Below are 12,814 nucleotides of genomic sequence, written 5' to 3'. Positions count from 1 at the left end.
TTTCTCGATTTTCGTGTCTTTTGTACACCATGTATCCTGTACTGACCGCAATGTAAACACATCCACGTATAAATGCTACGGTAAGAGTTTGTTTTGTAAGTTACTTTACTGGTTGTCACATGTTTTTTATTGATATTTGTGACATTTTTTCTGTAGTTGTGTTATGTTGTTTCTGGATGTTTGACTTAGTTTAGTCACTTATTTTAAGCCCAACCATGATGTTTTCCTGAACCCTAACTAAGTGGTTGTCTTGTCTAAACGTAACTGTGGTCGTTTGTGTGGCGTACAAATGTTACGGCTCCGGCCGTATGTTGAAATGTATTTGTCAAAGAGTGAGTGTCCTCCTTCTTGTGAGGATCTTTGTGTGACTGTGTTTTGTGTGAGAGTGAGTGTCTTTGCGTGGTGAGGATCTTTGTTTTCCTTATTAGGTTCTCGCTCTCTGATTGGCTGGAGGTGTGGGTTCGGTCTGGGCTGTGTTGGCTGCTGATTGGTCCCTCCATCATCCCGGCAGTTTAAAATGCTCTGGTTCCCAGCAGTCCGGTGACAGATACTGACAGCAGCCTCATTCTGCCCTCGGCCTCCAAACCTTTGTGGTTAACTTGTGAATTACTGTGGATTTAGTAGCCTTTAGTTTTTGGTAGATTATATAACTTGAAATAGTCTTTTTTCTTTGTTTCAAAATAGTAAATTGTTTGGTAGGGGTGAACTGCCGTTTTCTTTCATTAACTTTTTCTCCTGTTCATCTGCTGTATCCTAGGGAGCCAGACTCAGTCATTGTATTCTGTTTGTTTGATTATTTTTGTTTAAGGTTAGTCAGGGTGTTTAAAAGATAGATTTTGTTTGTTGTTTTGGCCTTAGTTTACCCTGAGTTCATTTGTCTCATTGTTTTGTTTGTTGAATTGAGTTTGGTAATAAACCTTTTTACTTAAATCAAAAATCTAGTCCTGAGATTGTGGTTTGGGGACCGGGGACAGAAAATTCTTCATATTTTTATGTTGCGCTCTGACCCCCCTAGACAAGGGCGTAACAACAAATGACACATGAAAATGCTTAATGCGTACTCGTAACAAACAGAATGTCCGTGTAATGTCGTAGTATTTATACGCTTTCCCGTGAAACTGGTTTAGACTTTTTGACCCACTGCAAAGGATTGCTCCAAGTTAGCAGCTATTCATTCACTTCTCATTATTTTTAATTGAATAGCCTATACATAGATGAACTAAAACTGTTTTAATTGTATAGGTCTAATGAAGCGTTATAGCTCTAATGAAGCTTCATAGGCATAATGAAGCTTCATAGGCCTAATGTAGCTTTATCGGTCTAACAAAGCTTTATAGGTCTAATGAAGCTTTATAGGCCTAATGAAACTTTATAGGTCTAACGAAGCTTTATAGGCCTAATGAAGCTTTATAGGCCTAATTAAGCTTTATAGGTCTAACCAAGCTTTATAGGTAAATTAAGCTTTATAGGCCTAATGAAGTTTCATAGGCCTAATGAAGCTTTATAGTCCTATTGAAGCTTCATTCGGAGACCAAGCAGTACTCCTTTGATGGAGTTGCACTAACTGGCTTCATGTTCCCCAAAACGATAGATTATGATACAGGGCAACATGACCAGCTAATAATGATATTTTGTTTCATTGGTGAAAATTCTTATACTCAAATACGCAAATACGTTTTAAGGTTGTTTTAAAGGCAATAAGTGTATTTCCTAAAATGTTGAATTTCTTTCAGTGTAAAATAAATTGTTAATACATGTTTTTTTTTTCAATAATTATTTATTTGGAGACATTGACACTGTACAATGTTCAAGGGATGTATATATTTGTAGCATGATGTGGTGAGAAACATACACTTAAAAGAGTGTTTCCATTTATTTTTTTTAAGTGTACATATATAACAAACGTCCCACCTGTCTCACCCGCCTACTCATGGGGTTCACACCTACAGGCATAACATATTCCCAAGAAGCCTATACATTTGGGGTGCCATGTGGAGGGAAACAGAGCACCATGTCAGATTGACAGCAAACTAATATTGATAAATATAGAAATAGTGAGAGTAATTGGTTTAAAGCAATGTTGCAAGCATTCTATTTGAGAAAAAAAATATATACATGTATATATGCATACACACGCACATATACCTACATGTACATACCCATACATATACATATATATTGCATATAAATACACACATACATATACCCACATGCATGTACTGTATATATAAATAAGATAAAGTGGTTAGAATAAAACAAAGTGAATAAGTCAGGATGATAGTTAGACTATACTGTAAGTTGAAGTCTACGAGGTTGAGTGTCCTAAATTGACTGGAACTGCTGAAGGGTGTCAGGTAGAGTCTTCAGTTTGTCTAAATGAGTCAGATCTCAGACCGATAGGAATTTGTCTCTGGACCCTCTAAGTGAGTATTTTATCCTTTCTAGCTGTATAAAATGGATCAGGTCACTCAACCACGTAGATGCTTTAGGTGGGTTAGTTGATTTCCAGTGCAGTAATAGTCTTCTGCGTGCAAGTAGCATTGTAAAAGCAATAATGGTTTTATGTCTTTTCCTTACTCTAGAGTATTTTCCATCTGTGAAGCCAAATCTAGCTGCTGCTGCATTAGGTTGTAAATCAATGCTACGTGCCTCTGAGAGTGTTTTAAAGATCACAGACCAGTAAGTTATGACCAGAACATATGGGTCAGATTGGCAGGGGTATTATGACACCTGTCACAGCGTGCAGCTGTATTTGGGTATATTTTGGCTAGTCTTGCTTTGGAAAAGTGAGCTCAATGTAGAACTTTGAATTGTATAATATTTAGTTTTGGACATGAGGTACTGTCATTTCACTCTTTGTAGAGCACAGTTCCAAATATTATCTTCCATGTCCTCTCCTAATTCACCTGCCCAGGTATGTTTTTTAGAGAAGCAATACAGTCATATAATCTTGAAAGTAGCCTTTTGGAGTTAAAAGGGATCTCCAGCACCTCATCTAAACCTGAGACGGAGGGTATATTTGGGAAGTTGGGGTCATGACGCTGAAGGAAATGGCCGACTTGGAAATACCGAAATAAGCTGGACTGGGAGAGGCTGAATTTGTGTGATAGGTCATCAAAGCTTGCAAATACACAGTTTATGTACACATCCTTGAAATTAGAGATGCCTTGTCTTTGCCAGAGAGAGAATGTCGAGTCTAATCTACTTGGGGGTAAAAGGTGATTATTGCATAGAGGACTTGTGTTGAGGAATTGTTTGAACCCAAAGTTCTGTCTAAATTGAAACCATATCTTGAGGGTGTTGATGACGATTGGATTATCAGTATAGTGTGGAATGGAGAGGGGAAGACTGGAAGTGTCCAGGGATCTCATTTATAATCGTTGCGTATGCACAAAACGAGGCCTGAAATGTGCGTACGCCACTTCCCACGCAACAGTTGTGATCTATAAAAACAAACTTGACGGGAGAATGTGCGCACCGGTACGGAAACTTTGACCCGTGCGTACGCACATTATGGAGACACCGAGGTAGGGGAAACTGGCGACACAGACGGTGAGGTGGTGAATTGAAGCCAGACTGTAGACATTAAATGTCATTATACTTATAATGATGCCTCTCACATTTAACTTCACTTCATACTTATATCCACTTTATCATAAACATTTAAAACAGCAGTGTTATTTGTGCTAGTGAGCCATAACTTTTCCATAAGCACCTTACAAATGTAAAAGATATCAGCCAACTCAAATCAAATTCTGCTCAATATCTCATCAGCGCTGTCCTCACCGTCAAGGTCCCTCCACCTCCGTAGCTCAGAGTAGAGGGCCGGACTACCGACACTCGCAGTCAGCTGTGGAGCAGCTGATGAAATCATCATCATCGGTTATAGAAATCCAAGATTATTCAAATAGTATTAAAGAATGGCAGAACAGAGCGCCAATAGTTTTAATAATATCTTCTAATAGTGTGCAGATATCACCAAGTACCATATTAGTTTTCATAAAGTTGTTGTGTAAAATCGCTGCAGTGAACATGACATGACTTATTAATCTATTTATGGCTTATTAGATAGGGATAGACACAGTATACATAGACAAAATGAAAACAGCAATCCGATGCAACTATCAGACTGTCTCAGTGCGCCACCGCGATGCGCCACACACTCTGCCTCCTCCAGTCACCTCCATCCGGCACATCTTCACCAGTCACCTCCACCAGGCACATCTTCACCAGTCACCTCCACCCGGCACATCTTCACCAGTCACCTCCACCCGGCACATCTTCACCAGTCACTTCCACCCGGCACATCTTCACCAGTATGGAGAGTGTAAATTAACAAAGTGTGGAAATAAAGCCAGTGACAGCTCTCACACAACCGTTACACTCCATATCCTCATTATCATTATCAGTCCTAATCATAATGCAGGACAAGTTCACCATAACAACTTAAATAAATAGATAAATAGTGTTCACCTGTCAAACTTCCTTTTTCTAATGATATCCATGTGGGGGATATTACTGATTGTCTTGATCATTTTTGGCAAGTTGTGAATCGATCAGTTTGATGCTGTAAACATATAAACATAGCAGTGACACTCGTAACATGCTGCATGGTTTATATACCGGCACTGAGCACTACGTGAATGAGAGAATTAGGAGGTAACGAGTGTTCAGAGACCTCCTCACCTACAAGCACCTCGTTCTCTATCGTATCGAGACTATCTCTCCAGCTTACATATTCCATATGTATGGGGAATGATCTCACCTAGGTCAGGTGACGTGGATAGTTTTTAAGACACACCGGCACTGCCGGATGACCGAGGTACCGGGGCTTCCAGGACGTATTGCGAAAGTCGCTAACACGTCCAGAGGCAGTTTGTCAGCTGTGCCGTTAAATCGGCTGCAGCTGCGAATGTTGACCGGTGTGGGTGTGTGTTCCTGTCCTGCTCCGGCAGGTACAGAACACGTAGTCCGCGGCTACACGCTGTAGTCGCAGCAGTGAGGCGCCACCTTTGGCTGTCACAGTCCCGGCTGCAGCAGGAAGACCGAGACACACTTCTACGGTTTCCTGTTGAGCCCTCTGCCATGTTTGGTCCGGAAAGGTAAGTATGTTGCAACAGGCCAGGGAAGCCCGGCACGATGCTGGGGAGATGTCGGCACCTCAACCCCAGGGCCTGTTACGCAGCCCCAGTGGGGTCCAGAGGACCTTATACCCCAGCTGGAGGCGTTTCATAGGCAGAGGGCTCGGCGGCAAGGAAGGAAAGGGGGGCATGACCGAGGTCAGAGACCCTCTAGGCCATTCCCTCGCTCCTGACGGTGTGCCGGACCCAGACCGCCACTGGCCCTTCTTGGCACGAGACGCGGCATGGACGCAAGTCCCTGAGTTTTTCCACCATGACCCAGGGATACAGGTTGCAATTTCTGTGCAGTCCTCCTCTGGCAAATTCAGCTCCTCGGGCTAAATTGGTGGACCCAAAGCACAGGGAAGTGCTGCGGGCAGAGGTGACATCACTCCTGTCCAAGGGAGCCATAAGAGAGTTGGAACAGGGCGACCGGCAAGCAGGGTTTTACTCCCATTATTTCCTTGTCCCCAAACGGGACGGGGGACTCCGACCAATCTCGGTCCTCAGGGGGCTCAGCAAGTATCTCCGTCCCCTGAGATGCAAGATGCTGACTGTTCCGAGGGTGAGACAGGCAGTCAGCCAAGGCGACGGGTTCGCTACAATCGACCTTGAAGTCCTAGCACCTCTTCGGCGGCTGGGCCTCAAAGTGTTGAATTACCTGATGTGTCCATGCTCCTGGAGCACATCAAGGGTTTAGGCCTACGCCTCAACACAAACAAAAGCAGGTCGGAGCCCGCCCAGGTGACACAGATGGCCTGTCTCTCCCAGTTCCGGTTAACAGCAAAGGTCAGCTTGAGACTGCGTCTCTGCCTCATGGGCCTGATGACAGCTGCTGTTCAGGTGGTACCCTTGGCACTTCTGCACATGCGGCCTGTGCAGAGGTGTCTCCTGAGCTTGGGGTTGTGCCCTCAGAGGTCCCTGTCAACCGAGGTGTCGGTCACCCGGTGGCTTCGTGTGGCCCTTCATTGGTGGGAGCACACAGGCAACATTGCAGTTCACGAACGCTGGGGTGTCAGCGTTCACTGGACTGGCCCCTGGACAGGTCAGCACATAAACGTGTTGGAGCTGAGAGCAGTTCACCTCACACTCATGCACTTTATGCCATGTCTCCGTGGGCATCAGGTGCTAGTAAGAACCGACAGCACCATAGCTGCAGCCTATGTCAACAGGCAGGGGGCGCCTGGGCTGTCCCCTCCTGTGTCGGCTGGCACACAAGCTTTGGACAGTGGGTGCACCCTCAGGTTCTGCCTCTGAGAGCGGTGCATGAGCCAGGCTCTACAAACACAGCAGCAGACCGGCTGTCCAGAGGAAGTCTGGACCCGGGGGAGTGGAGGCTACACCCCGAGGTTGTATCGGAGATCTGTTGCCGGTTGGGTACAGTGGACGCAGATCTGTTTGCCTCCAGGGAGACGACACGTTGCCCTCTGTTCTTCTCCCTGGGGAGGGACAACCCCCCCTCTCGGGACGGTCGCTCTGGCACATCCATAGCCTTAGGGCCAACTGTATGCCTTCCCTCCATACAGCCTTCTCCCGCCTCTTCTTCGGAGCAGGCGGAGAACAGGAGAGTGATTCTGGTGGCCCCAAACTGGCCCCACATGACATGGGTTTAAGCCGGCATTCCACCTCTCCTGCACGGAGCCCCATGGGAGCTTCCAGTCAGGAGAGACCTGCTGTCTCAGGCATGGGGGTCACTGTTCCACCCCTTCCCCCGGGGTCTCAAGCTCTGGGCCTGGCCCCTGAGAGGACAGGGTTCCTCGCTATGGGGTTTCCAGAGCAGGTAGTCACAACCCTCCAAGGGGCTCGGGCGCCCTCAACTAGGGCAGCCTACTCCTATCGGCAGGGTGGTGTTCCTGTCATGGTGCGAGGCAAACCAGGTGGACCCTTTGGCCTGTACGGCTCAAGACATCCTGCAATTCTTGCAGGAACAGTGAGATGCGGGGAAGTCCTCCACCACCCTCAAAGGTATGGTGGCAGCTATTAAGGCTGCTCGTGTCGGGGAACTCAGACTCCCCGAGAGCGTCTGTGTTCTGATCTCGCAGTTCCTCAAAGGGGCTCATAGGCTTACAGCTCGTAGTAGAGGGCCGGCTGCGCCCCTCTGGGATTTGGACCGCGTCCTGGGGGCATTGCAGCGCCCCCTTTTTGAGCCTATTGCATCTGCAGAGCTGGAATGGCTGTCACTTAAAACAGCCTTCCTTCTGGCAGTGACCTCTGCAAGGAGAATAGGGGAGCTGCAGGCTCTTTCTATTCATCAAAACTGCTGCAGGTTTCTGCCGGATGGTGCGGGGGTGATCCTTCGCCCTAATCCGGCTTTCCTCCCTAAAATACTCTCGGAAATGCACATGAGCCAGTCAGTTGAGCTTCGTCATTTCCCACAGAGAGGGAGGGAGCCGACTGACAACAGCCGACACTATGCCCGGTTAGGACCCTGGCGATGTACATAAAACAAACGCAGGTGTTTAGACAAACGGACCAGTTGTTGTTTGTTTCAAACCGGAGTGTTTGGGTAGGCCACTGTCGAAGTCAAGGTTGTCCCGTTGGGTTGTTGAGACAATCCAACAGGCTTACATGGAGACGGATGGGCCGTTGCCACCAGGGGTGCGTGCACACTCGACACGAGGTGTAGCGACCTCATGGGCACTGTGGCGGGGTGCCTCTCTAGACGAGATTGCACGGCAGCCACATGGTCAGCTCCATCTACCTTCACCCGATTCTACCGCTGAAATGTTGCAGCTGGCACCTCCTCTGGCGAGTTGGTGCTGGGTGCAACCCGGAGGTGACTTGATCCTACCTGCCCATAGGGCTGGGCCTCCTTATCAGGTCCCCCTGTTGGGGTGATAAGTGTCTCCCCTCAGTCAGCTTAGCGTCTTGCGGGCTGACCTGAGCGGCTTTCCTCCCAGTAGAGGCCTTAGCGTCTGCAGGGCCTGTTAACTGGTTGGAGTGTAGTGGTGTACATTTGTAAACAGTTTGTCTGTTGAGGTGTACATTATTATTGGTCTGCACCATCTCCTCACGGTGTGTCTTACAGAGTTCCCCATACATATGGAATATGTAAGCTGGAGAGATAGTCTTGATACGATAGAGAACGTTTGGTTACGGTGTAACCTTTGTTCTCTGAGTGAGAGACTATCTCTCCAGTATGAGGCCGCTCGGAGACACGTTACGATCAAAACTAGCAATGATCCCACGCCAGCGCATGCGCTTTGTAGACTCGCGTCTGGGCGTGGCCGGCAGTACCGGTGTGTCTTAAAAACTATCCACGTCACCTGACCTAGGTGAGATCATTCCCCATACATATGGAATATGTAAGCTGGAGAGATAGATACACTGTAACCAAACGATCTCTGTGTCAGAAAAACTCCTTTTCTCTGTCTTCCTCTCGGTAGACGCCGTGATTCACCGTGAAGGTCTACCGATCAACAGGCTCATTTACATGCAGAAACATTCATGAGGTGCTTTGCATCGACCATTTATGGTTAAATGTGGCCGTGTAGAGGGCGGAATATTAGGCGGATCCACGTGCAAACATTTCCTGGTGGACTGTGAATTATAAAGGGAACATTGCCTGCAGGTGTGCGTACGCACAGTTTTATAAGTCTGATTTGTTTTTGGCGCACGCCATTTTCGTCTTTTGTGCGCACGTACATTTTTAGTATGGATCCTACTGTTTTATAAATGAGACCCCTGCTCCGGAGCAGGTTAGGTGTGCAGCATTAGTTGCCATGGCGATCTAGCCGGGAGAGCCACCTTTGTGACATTGAAAACTCTGGCTTTAGACTCAACATACTTGCTAACCCACTAACCTCGCTTCGTGGGACACCCCTCTGTTGAACTTTCTTTTGATCAACAACAATTTTAAGAGGCTGAATTAGCGACAGATGTGTTGCTTTGGTGCTGTAGCCTTTGCTGAAAAACAAAAAAAGCCAGAAAGAGAAAAAGGAAGTGTTCCAGGAAGGGCTGAGCAGTGTGAAATGTTTCTGGGCACCGCGGTTTTAAGTTCAGTTTTCTGTCGGTTTTGTCACTGATAAGTAGTACAGAGCAGCCTCAGTGTCAGCCATGGGGAGCGTGGGAAACCTTCGCTATTTGGCCTTCGGTAAGACATATATATAGTATAGCAGTTTTATTGTATGGCATAGACATGAAGTCAGTTTAAAGCTCATTCTCTTTATTTGAATGTAATGAGCCATGCCTCTTTCTGTTCTCTCTGTAGTCTCTTTTCTCTTGACTTCAACTTCACCTGCTGCAGGTCAGTCAATTCTAAGGAGAGATGCATAAAATCCTTTCAGTGTTCAGTTTACATTCTTTGTCAAATACTTACATATTGCATGTTATGCGTCTGACAGATGGTTGGATCAGATTGGCTGGGTCTGGGTCTACTCGGTGCTCTGGAAGAGTTGAAATCTATTACAACAGTTCCTGGGGAACAGTCTGTGATGACGGATGGGACTTAAATGATACTGAGGTAGTGTGCAGGGAGTTGGGCTGTGGTACAGCACTGAGTGCCCCTCAGTCGGCCCACTTTGGTGAAGGAACCGGACCGATCTGGCTTGATGATGTGGGCTGCTCAGGAAGTGAAAGGTCTGTAACAGAGTGTCAGCATGGAGGATTTGGGACCCACAACTGTAAACACTCTGAGGATGCTGGTGTTATCTGTTCAGGTGAGAAAACTTTTGGATGAAGCGTTTTGAATAAGTGGATCCTCAGCTGTATATTTTAGACGCTCTAGTCTTTTTGGCTTGTGATGAGCTGTTCAGATGCAGCACTGAAAAAAGAGCTGGTAACCACACCCCGCAGCCTGATTTTAGAGTGTGAAATGTTGCTCAATAAACTGATAATTAAACTGTAATGAAAGCAAAGAAGTTTATCGAGTGTTTGATCTACTGTGAAAAACATCACATCTTACTCGCAGTCTGTGAGTGATGCAAAGTATGTAAATTAACCCCCTGAGACCCGCCCATGATCCCGACCGACTTCATTGTCTTTCAGAGGCTGTATATCACATGAAACTAGAAAACCTGATGAATCCATTGCTACCAACCATGTCATGTCATTATGAGCTCATCAGGAAGGAGGCTGAATAACGCTCCAAAGTTAGGCTAAATGTCTTCAGGGAAAAACTGTCATGGCCATTTTCAAAGGGGGTCCCTTGACCTCTGACCTCCAGATATGTGAATGTAAATGAGTTCTATGGGTACCCACGAGTCTCCCCTTTACAGACATCATATGCAGTATAAATGTGTTATTGTCTCCTATTCTAAAATGGTGTATCTGAATATTTCTGCATACTGGGGTCCCTAAACAGTGTTGAATTCCATAAATTGGGTCTCACTGTAAAGCTGAGACTCTGGTGGATCCAATGACAACAATATTCTTGTGTGATGATGTTAGACCTCATAGGAGACAATTCATTGACCTCCCTGTATAAAATGACCTGTGGTGACCTCTAGGATAATCACAGCCTCATGAAACTTTACAGCCACAAACTAGAGACCTAGAGCATTCAGAGGATGGATGGATCAAACTAGAGACCTAGAGCATTCAGAGGATGGATGGATCAAACTAGAGACCTAGAGCATTCAGAGGATGGATGGATCAAACTAGAGACCTAGAGCATTCAGAGGATGGATGGATCAAACTAGAGACCTAGAGCATTCAGAGGATGGATGGATCAGACTAGAGACCTAGAGCATTCAGAGGATGTACCAAACAAGAGACCAGGAGCATTCAGAGGATGGATGGATCAAACTAGAGACCTAGAGCATTCAAAGGATTGATGGATCAGACTAGAGACCTAGAGCCTTCAGAGGATGGATGGATCAAACTAGAGACCTAGAGCATTAAGAAGATGGATAGATCAGACTAGAGACCTAGAGCATTCAGAGGATGGATAGATCAGACTAGAGACCTAGAGCATTCAGAGGATGGATGGATCAGATTAGAGACCTAGAGCATTCAGAGGATGGATGGATTAAACTAGAGACCTAGAGCATTCAGAGGATGGATGGCTTTCCTAGCTAGATTGACAATAAGGGGGTTTCTGAGCAGTTTACACAACAAAAGTGATCACCATCCAATCACCGAAAAATGCAGAAATCTCAAAATGTCAAAAGTTTTTGATCCCAAATCACAGCATGACTTTTTCTATGGTGTTCCTCAAGGTCTTGGTGTCTTAAAGTGGTATTTTGGAGGGATTATTGATCATTTTGATAAATTCTTTAGTGGTAAAAAATGGTTAAATTTAGCATCAAATCTGTGGAACAAATGATATCAACACAAAAACTCCTGCAACAACTTATGAGACATAATAGAGCATGGGAACGGTCATCATATACTTCTATCATAATGTTCTAAACCCTTATACACTTTTACAATTTATTTAAATTAATTAATTTATGTTTATCTGATTTATGACTTGAACAACTTGACACACAGTGCTGAGCTGCATCTAAAATTAATCTTCAGGTTTCCAGCTTTCAGAGGATGTACACCACTTCTATGTGACATCTACTGTTAACCTGCTATCTCCCCTTAAAGACCTCCTGGACCCCCTAAAGTAGACTAAAATAGATCTATTGTGGGTCTCAGATGGTTAATCAAAACCGGCAATGGTTTGTCTTCTGTGTTCTGTGGCTAGGTGCGCTGATCAGATTGGCTGGGTCTGGGTCTACTCGCTGCTCTGGAAGAGTTGAAATGTATTACAACAGTTCCTGGGGAACAGTCTGTGATGACGGATGGGACTTAAATGATACTGAGGTAGTGTGCAGGGAGTTGGGCTGTGGTACAGGTTCCCCTCAGTCAGCCCACTTTGGTGAAGGAACCGGACCGATCTGGCTTGATGATGTGGGCTGCTCAGGAAGTGAAAGGTCTGTAACAGAGTGTCAGCATCGAGGATTTGGGACCCACAACTGTAAACACTCTGAGGATGCTGGTGTTATCTGTTCAGGTGAGAAAACATTTGGATGAAGCATTTTGAATAAGTGGATCCTTTTCTGTATATTTAGATATCTAGTCTTTTTTTGCTTGTGATGAGCTGCTCAGATGCAGCACTGAAAAAAGAGCTGGTAACCACACCCCGCAGCCTGATTTTAGAGTGTGAAATGTTGCTCAATAAACTGATAATTAAACTGTAACGAAAGCAAAGAACTTTATCGAGTGTTTGATCTACTGTGAAAAACATCACATCTTACTCGCAGTCTGTGAGTGATGCAAGGTATGTAAATTAACACCTAGAGCATTCAGAGGATGGATGGATCAGACTAGAGACCTAGAGCATTCAGAGGATGGATGGATCAAACTAGAGACCTAGAGCATTCAGAGGATGGATGGATTAAACTAGAGACCTAGAGCATTCAGAGGATGGATGGCTTTCCTAGCTAGATTGACAACAAGGGGGTTTCTGAACAGTTTACACAACAGAAGTGATCCTCATCCAATCGCCGAAAAATGCAGAAATCTCCAAATGTCAAAGGTTTTTGATCCCAAGTGTATTTATTTATTTATTGTGCTGAGCTGCATCTCAGATTAATCTTCAGGTTTCCAGCTTTCAGATGATGTACACCACTTCTATGTGACACCTACTGTTAACCTGCTATCTCCCCCGAAAGACCCCCTGGACCCCCTAAAGACCCCCTGGCCCTCCTAAAGACCCCCTGGCCCTCCTAAAGTAGACTAAATAGGTCTATTGTGGGTCTCAG

The 12,814-nt window shown here is 45.5% G+C and overlaps 1 protein-coding gene across 1 annotated transcript; it reads left to right on the top strand.

Moving 5' to 3' along the window:
* The first annotated feature begins 8,973 nt into the window (after positions 1-8,973).
* Positions 8,974-10,054, top strand: LOC119501127 (scavenger receptor cysteine-rich type 1 protein M130-like). The gene is made up of 3 exons (XM_037791268.1): positions 8,974-9,213; positions 9,331-9,366; positions 9,464-10,054. The coding sequence occupies exons 1-3, from the start codon at positions 9,177-9,179 to the stop codon at positions 9,796-9,798; spliced, it is 408 nt and encodes a 135-aa protein (XP_037647196.1). The 5' UTR covers positions 8,974-9,176; the 3' UTR covers positions 9,799-10,054.
* Positions 10,055-12,814: the final 2,760 nt, after the last annotated feature.

Source organism: Sebastes umbrosus, chromosome 14 (assembly GCF_015220745.1).
Source record: "Sebastes umbrosus isolate fSebUmb1 chromosome 14, fSebUmb1.pri, whole genome shotgun sequence".
NCBI classification, from domain to species: Eukaryota; Metazoa; Chordata; class Actinopteri; order Perciformes; family Sebastidae; genus Sebastes; species Sebastes umbrosus.
Note: the sequence above shows the minus strand (reverse complement) of the source record. Positions and strands in the feature narration are given on the sequence as shown.